General features: G+C 37.6%; 3 protein-coding genes across 9 annotated transcripts; all 3 read right to left on the bottom strand.

Moving 5' to 3' along the window:
• Positions 1-845: 845 nt before the first annotated feature.
• On the bottom strand, positions 846-5769 carry LOC18600624 (uncharacterized). Of its 7 annotated transcripts, XM_088806286.1 has the most exons (8): positions 5615-5768; positions 4508-4716; positions 3940-4242; positions 3366-3574; positions 3223-3271; positions 3052-3141; positions 2892-2957; positions 846-2682 (listed from the first exon to the last, which is right to left on the bottom strand). In XM_088806286.1, exons 2-8 carry the CDS (start codon positions 4673-4675, stop codon positions 1033-1035), a joined length of 2535 nt encoding a protein of 844 aa, XP_088662412.1. In that variant the 5' UTR covers positions 4676-4716; positions 5615-5768; the 3' UTR covers positions 846-1032. The 7 variants fall into 7 exon arrangements, with proteins under 7 accessions (XP_088662412.1, XP_088662410.1, XP_088662411.1 ...); XM_088806284.1 differs by having other exon boundaries at positions 3052-3271; positions 5615-5769; XM_088806285.1 differs by having other exon boundaries at positions 3052-3271; positions 4508-4688.
• A 4114-nt stretch (positions 5770-9883) lies between these two features.
• LOC18600622 (peroxidase 5-like) lies at positions 9884-11331 on the bottom strand. Its single transcript, XM_007031174.3, has 2 exons — positions 11101-11331; positions 9884-10879 (listed from the first exon to the last, which is right to left on the bottom strand). Exons 1-2 carry the CDS (start codon positions 11320-11322, stop codon positions 10112-10114), a joined length of 990 nt encoding a protein of 329 aa, XP_007031236.3. The 5' UTR covers positions 11323-11331; the 3' UTR covers positions 9884-10111.
• A 1430-nt stretch (positions 11332-12761) lies between these two features.
• On the bottom strand, positions 12762-16223 carry ACLA-3 (ATP-citrate lyase A-3). Its single transcript, XM_007031173.3, has 13 exons — positions 16081-16223; positions 15852-15967; positions 15395-15571; positions 15138-15299; positions 14948-15028; positions 14695-14746; positions 14309-14423; positions 14125-14206; positions 13929-14024; positions 13673-13774; positions 13456-13572; positions 13245-13361; positions 12762-13108 (listed from the first exon to the last, which is right to left on the bottom strand). The coding sequence occupies exons 2-13, from the start codon at positions 15948-15950 to the stop codon at positions 13037-13039; spliced, it is 1272 nt and encodes a 423-aa protein (XP_007031235.1). The 5' UTR covers positions 15951-15967; positions 16081-16223; the 3' UTR covers positions 12762-13036.
• Between the last annotated feature and the right edge of the window lie 1513 nt (positions 16224-17736).

The following is a 17736-nucleotide window of genomic DNA, read 5'->3' as shown; positions in this document are numbered from 1 at the left end:
TCACCAACTAAGCCCCTGCTTTGGACAGGTAAAATGGCTCAGCCTTTGCCAATTGCCACCCAAATTCCAATATGCATGCACTGCAACTGCAAGTGTGCAACAAACTGAGCAAGTTTAGTCTAGTCATACGAAAAAGTATTTTATTCTCTTTCTCGGGTTCTCCCTTCTTCTGATTGAGAGAAAAGAAATCATTCATACGTGGTGATAACTGGTACCTGTAATGGAACATGTTACTAGGTAGTACGAATCCATAAACAACAAAAGCAAAGCAAAAAACCAAAGCACTCTGTTGGGTTGGTTCAGAATTGAGAGTCAGTCTTCTGACACAAGTTGCCATTAGGGTCTACAGCCTGCAGTGCAGAGAACGATATCAGCTGCTACAGTTCTGGGCAGCGACCCAGGAACTGACACGAGGCAGTCTTACGCGGTAGGTGACGTGGTTGGTGCAAAGGTGTGGCGACTGACAAAGTGACAGTGACAAATTAGCTGCTGTGGCATCATGCACTGCACATAAAATCAACAAGAGGAGGATCCCAATGACACCTAACCCCTTTGAATTTACATGAAAATGCCTGGTTGGATCCTTTTGATCAAGTGTAACCACTTAATTTCTACCAATTTGAATGCTTGAATTCGAGCATGATGTCATGAAGATGTCTACTTCTGCTCTATTCTTAAATCAGATCCCGGAACTTTGTCTTACTTTTGTTTGCCATGTTTTTGAACAAAATAACATCAGGGTCTCATTTTTTAATTAATCAATGCGATTTATTTTCCCCATACGCATTCATCACTTTGTTCAAATAATCCAAATACTGTAAATAGGCGATTTAAGAGGCAGAAAAAGTCGGAAGGGAAAATTTTTGTAACATCTCCCCAACTTTCATCAGCTTGATACAAAAGTGTTGGATTTTGTGGGACAAAATGAGGGCATGCACACCTACCAAGCCATCACCACAATACCATTAACATCTTGAAGAAAAACTACCGGGGACGCAATGATCACAAACTAGCAAGCTTCTACTGACAGTATCATTTTCTTTGGGTCATTCCCATGAGTCTCCGCCCCCCACCATTTCGCCATACACCACAAACCGGCAATCCTTCAGGTGGTTCCCTATTTTCATCAGCTTTTTCTTCAATCTGACCAGGACCAGGATCAGAATCTCCGACATCTGGAACTTGTGCAGCTGAAGCATCACCAAGGCGGTTTCTAAGGAACTTGGAGGCCTTTTTCCGTGGCTTATGTCCCCCTCCTCCAGATGCCAGATTTTTATTCGAGCCACCAGCAGCTGGCTGAGAACCATTTTTACTCCCCAGCAGCGTTTGAGAATAACGGGGGAAATGTGGGTTAGCCTCTTCATCAGCGAAAACCTTTGATTTGCCTTTGGCAGCATGATGTCCATCCTTCCGCAAGACTTCTGCCTCTTCCACATAAGGCTTCTGATTTAATTGCAAAACTTTCTCCCCATTATAAACACCATCTGCCAAAGCATGTTTTAAACCACTAATGCCATCTTCTTCACACTTTTCTTTTCCTTTCTTTGACCTTTTTATATTTTTTGATTGACCACCATCATTGCTCGGACCATTTTTGTGGAAACGGCTGCTTGTCATGTTAAAATTGTATGCCTCCTCAAGTTCTCTTTGTTTCTGAACATTGGGGCATAGCCTAGCTATATCAAGAACAAGATGTGACAAACCAAACTGATGCACGCAGGCAAGATACTCCTCAGCGTTAATAACTCCCTGGCGATATTCAGCAGTTATTCCTTTGAATGCAGAGTACTTGTCCTTATCAAATTCGAAAGAAGCACGGATCTTTTCCACTAAAGCCTTGTTAGCAGATTGAGCATCTTCCACTTTAGGTGAAGGCTGGCTACTTGTGGGTGCATTCTTAGGAACATGAGCAGAAGAAACTGGAGGAAAATTAGAAAGGGAGTTGTCAAAAAAACCCCCGTCTACAATATTTGGAGTGGAGGCAATGGCAGAGTGGCCGACCTTACTGGTGCCAACCAAACTCCTGGACAGGCTAGAAAAATTAGCTGTAAGTCCAAAAAAGGTCCCCTGCGAAGAGCTTACATGACTAGATGGCAAAGATTCCTTAATTCTAGAGTGCTTACTTTTGAAAGAACTAGATGAATTAGTTGATAAATGTGAGAAATTTATCGCAGGCCTGGACTGGTGAGAACCAGTAGCTGACATGTTAGGTTGAAGACTTGTCACAGGCCAAGCCTGAGCAGTATTAGGAACAGTTAAAGTCCCATTGTTTCGGCGACGTAAGCAAGCAGCCATGCTGCTTCTAGCTGATCCTTCTGAACCATTTCTAAGTTTTTGTTGACTACTATTTGATGCTGCAGTAAGGGGAGGAAAGGATGAATCTTCAAGAGGTCCATTCCTAGAGTTTCCTAATGCCTGGCAATATCTTGAAGATGGCTCAGAGTCCAATGTAGCTAATGCCCCAAAAGGGCCAACAATAGAGCCAATTCCAATAGTCTCTTGGTTATTGACAACCACTTCGCCACTTGTTGAAGTATAATGAAAACTTTCAGCATTCGCTGTCGCTAGACTAGCTTGCATTGCCAATGACAGTTGACTATCAGATGAATCAGACTGTGAACCATGTCTTCTTACACGATGATCTTGTTCATAACTCTGCCGGTACTGGAAACTGATTGGTATCTGGATATAATGGAAAAAGAAAGTAGTAGCAATCCACAATATCTTACTGATATAGAGTGGAAGATTAGAAGTGAGCAAAAAAATTTCAAAACAGAACATGGCAATAAACGCAGCAGACCAACATAATGTGTAAAATAAAAGTATTAAAGACCTAACGGATTGAAGCAACTCAATTAACATCAATGAGAATTCAAAGGATCCAAACCCACCTGCAGGGCAGCATTACGCTTCGACCGAGACATGCGCCGCCCACCATGTTCAACAGCATTATGCCTCTACAGAAAATTTTTTTGTTCTTTTAAAAAAATGCATTGTAATTAAAACAAGAGCAAAATGTACACAAATATAACAATTGTGCCACGCTGTCACCTTCAGTTCAGATTCAGTCGCAAACACAATAAATTTTTTGGCAAGACAGGCCTCATCCTCACATAAATGATGCTCTTGACGAAAATGGATCTGCAGCAGAATTTCTGATGCTATGGAGAATCGTAAAATAAAAACTACAACAAGAAAGGTAAACAAAAAATGACTACTAACCTCCATGTCATCATAATTTCTATAATATTCATATCGTCCTGGATGCCGCCTGCATTGAGCCATAAAAATTAGATGTATCAAAGAACTAGAAAACCTACATTGCAGTCTCTGAACTATTATTATATCCCACTAGTATGACTTACCTTTGGCATATGTGGCAAGTATAATGTTCAGTAGACATATGCAAATATAGTTCATTCTCCCCATAGAATGGATTTTGACAGAATTCACACATAGGATGTCCCATAAATCCTCCCCTTTCACTTTCACTGCCATCAACCTCTGAGTCACCTGTCTTTATATGCTGCTTTAGTTGTGCTCTAGTATATAACTTTTGCTCACACATAAAGACCTGTCTCAAAAATTGAAGATAATGTCATATACATCATTGTGCAACCATCACTGTTCATGCCTCTTGAAAGATACGAGAATCCTAGCAAACAGGGGATGTATATAATGAAATTTCCAACAAGGGGGTAAATGAGAAGCCGAAAAACAAAGATCAACAATCACAAAAAATGGAGAACTTTAGAGATCAAACTCAATTATTGCTCCTCCCACAGAATATTTCTAGCAGGTTATCAATTAGAATTCAAGAGGTAATGTTGAATCTGAAAGCCACCTGATGACAATCTTCTAGCATAGTTTCCAATTCCTGTAGTAAGAAACACATCCATTTTATTTCATCACTCAATATGTCACATAACTGCATCTCACCTTCCTACCTTCCAAACACAGACTGCACATAAGCAGCCTATGCCGGTTGAGCAAGTGACTCTTAAGGTGCTCAATGTTCTTGAACTCTGCTCTCCTCTTAGACCCAGTATTCCGCTGTTCATCCTTCTTATCGCAAACAGTACAGGATAGCCTGCACATGGCTTTTATCATCTTGTAGTGATCCAGATCATCAATGTATGCTTGTGTCCCTTCATGATACCAGTAAGGCCCAACTTGGCCCTCAATCGGATCAGCTGCAAAAGCTGAGAAGTCATTTATCACCTTCGTAAAATCTCCCATAGCCTGGAAAATCATTAAAAATAAACTTAAACAAATATTATTTCCATAATTCAGCATGCAGCATAAATATAGTTCAATGTTAGAACAAAGCAGAAGACTGAGAAAAGAAGCCAATTATGGGCAGCAGCACCAGAAAATTGACAATTGTTTCCAAGAAAGATGAGGTGTTGCCTCCAAACAGATCTTTTAGACGGTCGAACTAACCAGTAAACCAAAAATAATCACTATTATCAGATACGAGTTTTAAGAACCGAAAAGAATGACTAACTTTGGTTATAAAGATGGTTTTCAATTCAGACTTGCAAAGGCAGCATCGGCAATCATCGCAGATGAAGCGTAGACGAATGATACAAGTGGAGCAGACTTCCCGATGGCCACATGGCCCATATGCAACCCATTCAAGTGTGTCAGCACAGACAGCACAGCCATCATCCATTTTCTCTCTGAATCTGACCAAACAAAAGAAATGTGAAAAACCTGCCAACAAAACAAATTTGTGCTCAGAGTATGACCAATTTATGCTACATTGTATAACAGAAAATTTGGTGTTAAAGGGTGGATCCATTTCTAATTCAATCACTCGCAATGTCCCCCTTTAGTGGAGCCATAAGTTACTAATCACCTTTATCATGACGAAATCAAGTTATCATGTTGTGATCACCATCAGAGCATCATTAAGGTAGCAAAGACCAATCTTTTTCTCTTCCTATCGCACAATCACTTCCAAGCAAAAAAGGCAAGTCCCATATGCAAGTGTTCAATTTCAAATCTATTTGGCTCTAAATTTAGCTTGAAACTTCACACTATTGTACGGATTTGCAACATGACTTTAGCACTGACAACACAACATAAAGCTAAAAACCCTAACTTGTATGAAACAGCAACGCATACTTCAACAAACAGTAACAGTATCAGACCACTTTCAGTAAGACTTTAATCTTCAAACTTTAAGCTGAAACTATATTTTGATTCAACATTTTTAAAAATTTAGACTGTAATTCACATAAGGTGGCAATGCAAGTAAAATTCCATCCAAATTGAGCTCAAAATATAACAAAAGAAAAAAGAATCAGTGAAAAGCTCATAAATCTATAAATGTAAGCAAAATTGCAATAATAAGAAATGTCTGATCAGTCCCTCCACAGTCTACTCACAGAATCATCAAAAAATAAAAATTTAAAAAAAAAACAAAAGAATACACATCCAAATTCATAATCTTTGCAATAATCAATGACGTCTTAATTGAACAGAAAAAAGGAAGATAGATTAGATATAAGAAGAACAGATCCCCAAAGAATCAGAATTCTAAAGAGAGGGAAAACGAAAAATGCAATTAAAAAATTCATGGCGAAGTGAGGAGACAGCGTTTTCTTACCTTTCTGTATCTGTTTCTGAAAATTTTTCTCGTACGAATGACAGAAAAGCGTTGAGTTTTTATTTTCTCACTAACCAAACAGAAAAGGAAACAAAGGGTCTGTCCAAGTAAACGGGAACTATACGCCGGGTTTTGGTCAAAATTAAAACCATTGATCTAATCAAGGTCACAGCAACCCTGTTTAATATTTTAATTTTTATATTAAAAAATATTAAATATTCATTAATTTAATGTTCAAAAAGTCTTTAAATTATTTTTACAAATTTAAATAAATTTTTATTTTTTTATTATATTCAATTAAATTTTTTTTATTTTAAATTAAATAAAATTTTATAATTAATAATTAACGAATTATTAATCATCAAAATACTCGTTATCATTTTATGTTTATCAGCTGTAATATTGACATAAAAAATAAATAAAGTAATATAATCATATCAATATACTATATCATCTTTTATTATAACATGTTAAAATGTTATAATAATATCATATTAATATTATATAATATAAAATAATAAATAACATTTTGACTAAATCAATCATTAATTATAAAAATTTATTTAATTCAAAATAAAAATATAAAAATTTATTTAACTCAAAATAAAAATATAATAATTATTAAATTTAAAATAAAAATATAAAAAAAATTTAAATATTATGTCTTATTCATTTTATAAAAATTTAAATTTTATCTTAATTTTTTGTCAAAAAAAAAATGCCCACAAGGACAAAAGCCTGATCAAGCAAGGAAGGAATAGTAACAGAGTCCTAGAAACATGGATCTCCCGTGGGCCTTGACATTGACCTTGTTCTGTCTTAACAACCTTTTTACAAACCAAACCAAAGTACACAAATTGCCCAGACAGTAGAAGTAGGCCATCATATCCGTTGGTGGGCTCCAATCCAAACCATCTGCTCAAAATCCAAAGGTTGCCAACGCCAGATGTAGGCAATTCATTCTCCCTGATTCCCTATCCAGCAGGGCAGCCACGGCTCAATTGTCTTCTTCTTAATTAGTTCAGACATGGCTCATCTTTAACAATATTATAGCTGGCAAAGGCAAAACGAAAGGGTTATGATCGGTTGGGTGGTTCAATCTTCGATCCCTGTTTGTGATTTCTGTGGGAAAATGGCACGTCCCAAGTGAGAGAGAAATGGGGTTTCACCCATAAAACTCTAGTTTTAGATTCCTCAAGTGATAAAACTAGACTTGTTGCTTTCCTGCAGCGTCCTGCAGACTTTTGGGCTGCTGAAAGCCTGAAAGTTTCAATGAGCATTAACTGCTTGTTGGACCTTGTATTACAGTATTCAGAAACCTCTACTTACACTAACAGGTAACAGGGTGATTGTTGGAAACAAAAAAAAAATGTCTGTAGGAACCTCGTTTCAATTGTTTCATCTTTGCAATTGAATGATCCCTTCCTTCCTATTAAAACCTTCAGAGATCGGAGGCGGGGGTGGAAAGTTTGAACAAACCTTGCATCAGAAATTATATTAAGCAAATAGATTGCCTTATTTACATTGCAATAATAGATTCAAAACCTGAACCTGGAACCTTAATGTTCTGGTAAAGCCTATAGTCAAGCTTGAAGGATGGCCATTGGCAGTTACCGAAACATGGAAGGTGCTACTAGTAGACACACACATTGTTCTACAGATACCAATCCTACACACGCACACTGGAAAACACCAAAACATAACAACAGCTTGAATGGAAACCTCCAAAACTCCATAACTGAAACTGACTCAAAGTCAAAGCCCTAAAAAACTTGAAACAACAGCACCGAGCAGCTATCATGGTGGCGTGCCAGTGCCAGTGCCAGTGCCAGTGCCTGTGCCTGTGCCTGTGGTGCCACCAGGGATAGTAGGCTGGACACGAACACATCCGGTCCCAGGGAAGGCACAAAACACTGATGGCCCAAGACCAAAGCCAACACCTCCACCAGGGGTCGGAACGAACCCACCACTTGTACCAAAGCCTCCAAGGAAGTTCTGAGGGTGGTCAACTTCTTCCTCCTTGAGCCTTCTTCCTTCAGCATTTGAGGCGAGGACCACCAGGACAAGGATAGAGATCAACAGCATCTTTGCAACTCTCTCCATTATGAAACCGTTCTCAACACCTTAGCAGCCGCAGCTCTCTCACTCGCCGCTTGTAATTGGTTAGAATGGGAGAAAAGTGGCCATCCCTGGCCATCTTTATATAGTACCAAAGTTTCAGTTTAAATACTAATGCGTGCCTACCATTTCTTACTCCGCATAAAGAGGTAGTTTTTCATGGGAAATTACGTTGTGGTCACTAAATGATACAGTTAATTAAGGCATTTAAGTCAATGCTGCCATTTTTCACCCAAGGTTCAATTGGACCTGAAACGACTTAAACAAGCGCACATGAACCAACAGTAAATCCTATCAACTAGCATCTTTTTCTTGCTGGAAGATTGTTCTAGCTACTGCTAATTCTAAAAGATTTAAAAGCGTACAATACCCACTGTGTATCAAAGATGCCACTAGTCTGATGCTGCTAAGTGGTTCAATTCGACAATAAAAGGGCAGTGAGGCAGTCCAAGTTAGAAATGTTTGCTACCATCTGACAGAATTGGAGCAGGCTAATGCTTTGGGCATAGCTGTCTTTTTAACCCATCGAGTCCCATTGTTCTGATCAAGATCACCAATTCACCACCCTGGATGGCATTTAAGGTGGATTTATGGTGTTGTTGTTGAATTTATTATGTCCTTACCTAACAAGACATTTCTAGGCCTGCTAAGCCTTAAAATCTTTGAACACTGTCATATGTTTCTTTCCTGTAAAGGCATTTCCTGTTTATTGCGTCCTCTCTTGCTTTGTAATGCTTTTTCCTCTAACAGACTTGAGCATGAGCTAGTTCTTGGAAGTGTATATTCATTATTTTCTGCATATACATATATATATATATATATAACTCAAAGAGGTTACGAAAGTTTCAGAAATGCATTTTACTCGTGAGAAGGTTGATCTGTAGTCCATCAATAGAGTGGTTGATGTCAGTTACTGTATAATTTCTGTGGTAATATAACCCAACTTCACTTTTGAATATTTAGCTCAAGTATTGAACGTCTACTAGTTAAATTTCTGGTACAGGGCCTGATCTTCCAGCCTGTACAAATAGCCACACCTAACTTAGTTTTTAACTTTATGCTGCGTTGCAAAGCTGCTGCTATTTTTGTTTTCTTAGCCAGTAAAGTGGTTTCATTAATTAGCTGCTTAAAGCAGTAAGAGTACAGTAATCTCTCTCGGATACAACCAGGGTACAACTAGAGTGCGTGTAGGCAATACCAGTAAAACAAAGACAAATAACTGGTACTAAGCAAACCACAATTCTAGGCTAAGCATTACAATATCAGAAACGTGTGAAGTAAAGACATACATAAAGAAGTATAAATTGCTAAGAAATACCACCATGCTGTAAACATAGGCTCACAATCAATTCCATGTTTGACAAGCATGGCTGCAAAAGCTCGCTTTTTGTCTACAAACGAGTTCCCCTCACACAGAGTATGTTGGAATACCACTCTTCCAAGGGCCAGCCTAGGCATGTCTATCTCATTAAAAATATGTCAGATATTCCAGGGTCTATGGTTCACCTTCTCCACCCAAGTAAGTGCTACAATAGAATCAATGGCCACAACAAGCTGATGATTACCTGCATAGGGCGAAGTAAGGTGCATTCAACAGAGCCTGTTTGATGGCTATTATCTCTGCATATTTAGAGCCCTGTATGCCTAGCGGACCAAAAATTATACCTGTCACATATTCCTCTGAGTTTCGAAGAACACCCTACCCTAGCAGCCCGTGGGTCCTGGTTTACTTTTGGCTGAGCCATCATCATTGAATTTCAACTCATCATTTTTTGGAGGGTGCCAGGTGATGTTAACATGCCTATGGAGAGGAGCACGTTTAATATTCACGTTCCAAGGCTCCAACCACCAACCATATTCATCCAGTAAGTCCATTCCATCGCAAGCCCGGGCCCAAAGTTGCTGTTATTAGCATGAAATTTTCTCTTCTGCTTCTCTCTTTTCTTTTTTGTTTTTTCTCCCTATTTGCATGCCGGATTGGTGCTGGTAGGCCTACTCATTTGCCAAACTTTTGCATACCTTTTGGAGACTTAAAGCAGCCTTTTTGTGGTAGGAGAAAACCATTCCTCGAAACAGGCTCGAATGATTGTGATCAACCTATCAGTTTCTAATTTCTTTTGACTTTATACAATCAATCAGAGTATCAAAATGTTGAACTTGACAAACTATTAGTTTATTCCATTTCTTCTATGCATGACAGAATTTCCACATCAAAGACTTAAAAATTTACACTTTGAAAGAATAAAGATGACTTTCAAACAGTTTTACACTTAACAGAATGAAACACGTAATCTTGAAAAGATTCAAAAAAGACAAAAGACTGTAATAATTAAGACAACTCCAGAATCACTCCACCTTAATAAGCCACACAGACAATTTTTAGTTCACAACCCTGCAATTCTTCCTGATCTCACCCTTTGACCCTGTGAGCACATCAATATAGCCCATCTTCACCATTGCTGCAGTAAACTTCTTGGCCCACGCTTTTCCATGCCTCGCATTCTCCCTTACTATTTTTGCCGTTGCACGACTGCTTAGAAGAGTTTGATCAGATGTTAACAAGCCATGGTGATTCTTCAAAACTTCATAGTACTTGTTGTCTAGCCTGTGTGGTGAAAGAACATCGAGTGGCACGGTAGGGTCACGGCTGGATCCAGGTGCGGGGCACCTCTTCCTCAGTTGCCTAGCGAATTCAGGATCCAATGAAGGGTCTTGTAGGTGAGTTGCGTTGAAAGAGAATAAACGATTAGAGAAAGACGAACAGTGTGACACGCCAATGGAATGTGCCCCAGAAAGTGTGACCATTTCATCAAGGTTAAGGCCCTTTCGAGCAAAGTTATCCTCAAGTTGCTTGGCGTTGAAGAAAGGTGGGGGGAGGTTCCCGAACCCCTCATCTCGCAGTGAAACTCTTCCATCCCGACGTCCTGAAGGCACTGCATATTTAATACCACCAACTTTATAGGCACTGTCACGAGCAGCAAATGCAAGGATATCTGCACATGAGACTGTCCGGGGACATTGTGCTTCAATTTCAGCCTTAGCTTGATCAATCACTTCGAAGCCTCTCAAGCTTGGATTGTTAGCAGGATGCTCCTTCTCTGATGGTCTGCCTGGCGTTGAATCCAAAAGGACAGAAGCATCACAGCCCTGGAAACAGATATAATATTAAAAAATTATGATTGATCACGCCATAAATACAAAGAGTAATACTTTTTTAATCTAATAAACATTTAATTTTCTAAAATATATTTGGTCTTATGAGCCGAAGGTCGCGAGTTCGAGCCTCGCCCCGGACCATAGTTTATATATACCCTCATCTAAGTTGAAAATGGAAAGGATCAAAAATGAGCATAAATATATGTATATACCCTCACAAAACAATCATGGAAATGCATCCTGATGAGGGCAGCAGCCATGCCAGGGTTCCTGGACACAGCCTTGTCCACAGCTTTTCTCACGGCAGCCTCTGCAGAAGGGCAGCTTGATTGATAGAACCCAACCTTAAGCGTTGCTGATGAAAATGAAATCGTCAAGAATATAGCAAGAAAGAAAGTGGTGAAGCAGAAGCAGGAGGAGTTTAAGGTCTGCATTTTTTCACCAGACAAAGTAAATGGAGATGGAGAGAAAAGTTTGATGATGGTTGTGCCTTTATAGATGGGGATAAACCTGAAGATGGCGTGTTGGGTTTGCTTTGCAAAATCTAAAAACGTGCGTGCATGGCTGCACGCAGGCTGTAGCAAGACCTTGACTATGCCTGCTTTGGAGTTAGGCCCCCCGTGACCATCAGTCTCAACTTTATCTGTTCTATCTTGGGTTTAGGTACGTTAAATTCAAAAGTGCCAACTCGGATTAAAAACAACATGATAATTGTGCTCAACCTTGCAACCTGATCACTTCAAATTCCTACTTTCTGCTGTTTGGTTTCAAATATTAGCCGCATCTGTTTGGTATTGGACAGAGACATTATATGGTGCAACACAAACAAAATGATCGAGCATGGAACAAATAAGTAGCAGAGCAAGTAAAGCAACTTTGGTCAAGAGTTCATGTTTATCCAATAAAATTTGTAAAATATACTGAAATTTTAATTTTTGACCATAATTACATGTGAATTTATTAATTTTTAAAATAAACACTCTATCTCAAATAATATATTTCATTGAACACATTAATCATGCGGTTAATCAAACGTTAATATTTTCATTAGTTTGATAACGTGATAATTTTTTTTAAATAATTTTACTTTTTATTAGTTTTAAAAATTATCATTATATAAATTATAATTTTTTATTTTTAAATTTTTAAATTTTTTTTCTCTCTTATTAAAAAAAAATATCTTTTATTGTTCATCGACCAATCACTCTACGGCTGACATCAATAGACGCTCTCTAAGGAAGCACTAGGGAGCCAAGTGCTCCCCAGGCCAAAGGAGCATTACTGAGTGCTCCCCAAGGGAGTTTGTGCCGGATCTAGCATTTTACTACCAGATCCAGTCACGGGATGGTCGGTTGAGTGCTATCAACCGGCTTGAGAGAAAAAAAAAAAAAAAAAAAAAGACAAACGAAAAAGAACATTTTAGATATTTCATTTTAAAGTATTAACATTGTCACGTTTGAAGTAAAAAAATTGTTTTGAAAATTAATGCACTCTTATATAATTATAATCAAAAGTTGAAGATAACAATATATTTTGCTTTAAAATTTACTAACAAAATCAATATTTTAAATTAAAAAAATAAAGGAAATAATAATATACTTTCTCCACACAGAGCCAGGAGTCAAAGAAACAAGCGGAGGCGCACCCAAAATGGAAAGAGTGTTACAGAGGAGAGGAGAGGAGAGGATGGAGGAGCAGGGCAAGCACAACAGAGTGGACCCACCAATCTGCAATCATAAGCCCATTAAGCCGAAGCACCGGAACGTGAAATATATTGTCAGGAAGCGACAACTACAACACATCCTTTGTAAAGGACAGTGTGATGAGATGAATCCAATGTCCTTTCAAATTTCAATGGTGAAATTTCTAAAAATAAATAAAGATAATGGAATTGCATTTCTCATTTTGATCCAATAATTCTTCCAACAGATGAGAAGAAGCATAACCATTATAAACACTTCTCTCTCAAAAAGACCAGAGTACCAACAAACACATAAAAGGATTGCTGAAAGACCAAAAGTTTCATGCTTATTGCACACTACTTTCAAAATTTTTCAATAATGGAAAAGTCTACAACAGCACCGTCCAGCTTATGCCTCCTTCAAGGAAGATTACCAAATTGTATCGGCACAAAAATGAATACCGTGTCTATGCTTCTGACATAATGCAATCTATTGCCTCCTTGCATATGCCAGTCATTGTGGCCTCAGGCCCATAAACCTGTAACAGGAAAGAGTAACCTTGTCAAGTGGTAACACTGTTCGTTTCGTCGAACCACAGCATGAATAATCAGTATTGCTTCACTATATCAAATATTATGGAACCATTTTTGCAAAAGCACACTGTCATCTCATACCTCAAGAGGTACTCCCAGTTCCTCTCCAAGTGTACGCATCCTTGCCAAACCAGTCTGATAGTTTGGACCACCTCTTCGAACATAGACGTGCATTCTTGCTGCTTTTAACTTGGCTTCCTGAGTGAGAGGGTGGATAAAGGATTAGACTGCAACAATATAGGCGAAATGCAACCGTTTAACTAAAGTTTAATTGACTTCAGCTAAAATATACCTTCTCTCTCAATGCTCGAATAATTCCATTGAAAGTAGCAGCAACATCAGTGAAGTTAGCAATGCCACCTCCAATGAGAAGGGCTCTCTTACGACCATCAGGGTTTGCAGTGGCACACTGCGACATGCTAAATGAATAAATTGCTCCAGAACAGCTCTAATTTGATGGAAATTGCTTATTTTGTATAAGAAAGCTTAAACCAGTCATAGTTTCTTACATCAACAACAACTCTTGCATATTGCAAGACCTCCTCCTCATTTGGAGCTCCACTATACTCTGCATAGTTGCCGAGTTCCGATGCATAACCTAAATCTCCAACCTGGTTAAATAAACAGAAATAAGTCCAAAGAATAGCATCAAATGATACTAAACGTGCTTATTATCAGTATTAAATCATTTTACAGACAAACATGAGACAAAGATAAGGTCAATGGAAAGAAAAATGTAAAACACAAAGTGATCAGATCACTTACAGTATCAGCATATATGACACTAGCACCACCTCCGGCAACCATTGTCCAGATACGCCCTTTTGGATTCAAGACAGTGAATTTCAGAGATGCGCTCGTCTGCAACGTTAAGTAAAGATTGTGATTAAAAAAAAAGTCCTTCAACCATGTGGAGACAAATTCTACACTGAAACATGAGGTATAACAAGCATGGAGATACCTTTTCATCCAAGGAATGAATAAATCCTTCTGTGGGGCTCATGACTCTTCCAAAAGGCAGAGGGAACTCTATGTCACCCCACCTGCATGCATCAAGTTGTTTTGGATGTAAAAACACTCCTTGGGAGTTATATTTATGCAGAGGAGATATACAGCTATTGAACTTGCCCTGAAAAGAAACTTACTTCTTGAAGTTCTTAAATGCAGCAGTGTCATCCAGCTCTCCCCTCATATCCAGTGGGTATGGTTCCCCGTTCACCAGTGTAAATGGATTCATCTCCAGAAAGCTGAAGTCAAGATCTGCAGCCAACAGAAAAGATCAGCATAGATACTAACACAAGGTAGGTTTAGAACAATACAATGATGTAAAGAATTAAAAATAATTGACAAAAGCAAAGAATACTGTAAAAATAGAAACCTCTGTCTCATATAAAAGAGATGATGAATTCAAAGATCATAGTGACAGTTATTTAACATGTTTATGATTTAACAATCTGGCATTTAAGATATTTCTTCGAATCAGGTGAATGAAACAAGGAGCCTTGAATCTGAAACCATGAATGGTAAGTACCCTGAAAGACAGAGAAGACACCCATGATGAAGTCACCAATCTTCCCGCGAACCTACATGATGCATAAACAGAATGAGCACCAGCTAGAAAAATACAACGCAATGCAGCAAAAAAGATTAAAACCAGTAATAGATATATGTTGCAAGTTACAATCACCAAAAATAGATCTGAAAGATAGAAGAATAAATTCTAAACAGATGGCACTAAACTTTAGAAGGAAATAAACAACTTGGAAAATACTAATGAAACTCACTTCCAAAGGGAGTGTAGCTATCAATGGCGCACATGTCTCCTGGGTCATAGGTTTCTCAGTTGGAAGGAAAATGGTCTTAACCTGCAGAAACCACAGATGAAATACATGTCAGCTTTTTAAGTGATCATATATTCAAGAAATGATGAAGGAATGGAATCAGAAGAAACAACAAAAACAATGGACAACAAACCTTATCCCAATTCTCTTCAATTTCAATACCTCCACATTCTGAAAAGCTAATGATTGAACCAAGCCTCTCAGAGACTATTGAAAGGTAATACTCCTGTTCGTGGGGGACGAAAGGTTCAACAATGAATGTGGTTATAGGAGCTTTACACCCACCCATTTCAACCTAACAAAAGAAAAAAAAAAAAAAAAAACTAAGGATTCAAGTCATGAATGAGTAAAATGGTGAGAAACACTTGAAGGTAAGATTGGTATGTGAACCTCAACGCCAAGGCGTGCTTTGACGAATTCAGCAACTTGAGCAAGATCCAAATTTAATGCAACCAAGCCACTCTTTCCACGCTTCCCAAACAACATATCGGGCTTCACAACCAATCTGGTGGATGAAAGCCAGGGTTCTTTGTTGGTCAACTCAGTGAAATCAGTAGATTCTGTCACCTAAAAGCAAACAGCAGAGTGTTCAGAATCCGATTCAGTTCCTCGAATTTCCAAACGATTCCTTCCGACATGCAAATAATTGAAATAGTTAAAGCGACGCGTATTAAAATAATCCTAGCGATGTTCGAACAATGATTTCGATATATACATATACATATCAGCTGCTGAGCAAGAATAGGTAAAAGGATGATGAAAACGGAGTAGGAAGAGAAGGACATAGAAACTTCCGCACAGAAGAAGGATCGAAGGAAGACGGAATCAGAGGAAGAAAAAAAAGAACCTGAGCAGAGCAGATCTGGAGATGGATGTTGGCGAGGCGTTTGAGGTGCTCTTTCAGAAGCCTCTTGGAATCGTACTCCCTGATCTTCTTGCGGGCCATTTTTGATCCTCGAAGATCTGCAACAAGGAACAAAACGAAGCAGGAACAAGCTCAGTGTGGCGAGAATTAGCCGTGTAATTATAAGAAAAGGAGAGGAATCGGTTTGCTTGGAGTAGAAGAGTAGGCTCACCAAACACCAAACAGACAGAGCTACTGACTGACAGAAAAGAAAGAGAGGAAGAGGCGGAGACAAGGGCGGGTTGGTTCGTTGGGAGATGAAATGATCCGAGATGTTATCCGTTTGGATCTCCGAGCCAGCGCCTCCTAACTCTCTCCATCTATCTGCCCACTTAATTCCATATTTGTCGCCATCACCTAACAACGTAAAATCCACATTCATTCTTACACTATTATTTATTATTATTTACACGAATTTTTACATAAGTTTTAAGACAAAAATATTTAGTGTCTAATAAACAAATTGAGCTTAATCCAGACTTTATTATTTTAATCTTTTTACAAATTTGAGAGAAAAAAAAGATGATACACCAAATACAGAAACTTATTACGGAGTTGAAATTGCCAATAAATAGTATTAATCTGAGATTGTAATTTGATAACAGCAAGGAAGGGTAGTTTAGGGAAGGAAAGGTAGGTGAGGTGACTGAAGGAAGAGCATTGTTGGCATGTGCGATGCATGACAAAAGGATAAATTGACAAATATATATTTATTAAAATAAATGTCTGTCTGTCTTTTGCTCTTCATTCTTCAATCTTCTTCTATGTGTAAGTTCATCTTCATTTGTCAGTATGAACCTCTCTTTAGTGGATTGAGTCTACTTGATGTCTCAAAATTTTAAATTTAATGTTCCAATTTCGGTTTGATTTAATTCAATCCTTTATGTTAAATTTATTATATTTTAAAATTAAAACTATATTATTAATAATATCTCCAACTCAAATCAAGTAGACTACGAACCTAACAAATCATGTCAATTTCTATTCTCATCATTTAATTCATAAATAACTTGATTTATTTGCATTAAAAATAGATAAAATACTCTAAATTTTTTAAGTTTTTACTATAATTTCACACGAATCTATTAATATTGAAAATAAATCGTCCGTCTCAAAATAATTTCTTTCGATAGATACATGAGTCTAACAATTCATTAATTACTAATATTTTTATTAGTTTGATAACATGATAATATTTTTAAGACAAATTTACTTTTCATTAATTTTAAAAATTATCACTATATAAATTGTAATTTTTTATTTTTAAATTTTTTTCTCTTTTAATCAAAAAAATTCTATCTACTAACCAATAATCCTAAAACCTGATCTGGTCAAAGAGCATTAGATCAACTAGAGGATCAACAATCCACAATGCAGCATCATCAAATCTAGCATTCCACGACCAGACTCGGCCATAGGGTGGTTGGTAGAAGTAAGTGATCATCGCTGGTCGACTTGAGAAATAAAAATAGTTGAAAAAAAAATATTTTAGATATTTTAACGTCATTTACATTTTTAAAACAAAATGTTCATATTGAAAACTAATAGACTCATGTGAAATTATGATCAAAATTCATAAAAATCAAAATATTTTACCCTAAAAAAAACTTTTAATGAAATCATTATCGATTTAACTATCCAATATAAAGTTTTTCTTGACAAATTTAACTTGAAATCACATTTTAGATTTCATTAAGCAATATAGTAGTACATTGTACATATATACATTGTATGCTATGAGTGCAGTAGTCATTGTATCATGTGCATGTACTCTTTCGTACCTTATGAATATACTTGTCAAGCATGCCTAAGTACATAAATCTTATGC

Source organism: Theobroma cacao, chromosome 5 (assembly GCF_053813885.1).
Source record: "Theobroma cacao isolate CCN51 chromosome 5, ASM5381388v1, whole genome shotgun sequence".
NCBI lineage: Eukaryota > Viridiplantae > Streptophyta > Magnoliopsida > Malvales > Malvaceae > Theobroma > Theobroma cacao.
The sequence above is the reverse complement of the archived record's forward strand: the minus strand, read 5'-3'. Positions and strand labels throughout refer to the sequence as shown.

Excerpts from the sequence above, each read along its gene's own strand:
- LOC18600622 (XM_007031174.3), bottom strand. The coding sequence starts at position 11,322 with ATGCAGACCTTAAACTCCTCCTGCTTCTGCTTCACCACTTTCTTTCTT. Across the intron at positions 10,880-11,100 it reads TCCATGATTGTTTTGTGAGG|GGCTGTGATGCTTCTGTCCT; the intron begins GTATATACATAT and ends ATCTGTTTCCAG.
- ACLA-3 (XM_007031173.3), bottom strand. The coding sequence starts at position 15,950 with ATGGCCCGCAAGAAGATCAGGGAGTACGATTCCAAGAGGCTTCTGAAA. Across the intron at positions 15,300-15,394 it reads AAGCACGCCTTGGCGTTGAG|GTTGAAATGGGTGGGTGTAA; the intron begins GTTCACATACCA and ends TTCTTTTGTTAG. Across the intron at positions 13,362-13,455 it reads TTCGAGCATTGAGAGAGAAG|GAAGCCAAGTTAAAAGCAGC; the intron begins GTATATTTTAGC and ends CCTCTCACTCAG.
- LOC18600624 (XM_088806284.1), bottom strand. The coding sequence starts at position 4,675 with ATGGATGATGGCTGTGCTGTCTGTGCTGACACACTTGAATGGGTTGCA. Across the intron at positions 4,243-4,507 it reads AAACCATCTTTATAACCAAA|GCTATGGGAGATTTTACGAA; the intron begins GTTAGTCATTCT and ends ATGATTTTCCAG. Across the intron at positions 2,958-3,051 it reads CGACTGAATCTGAACTGAAG|AGGCATAATGCTGTTGAACA; the intron begins GTGACAGCGTGG and ends AATTTTCTGTAG.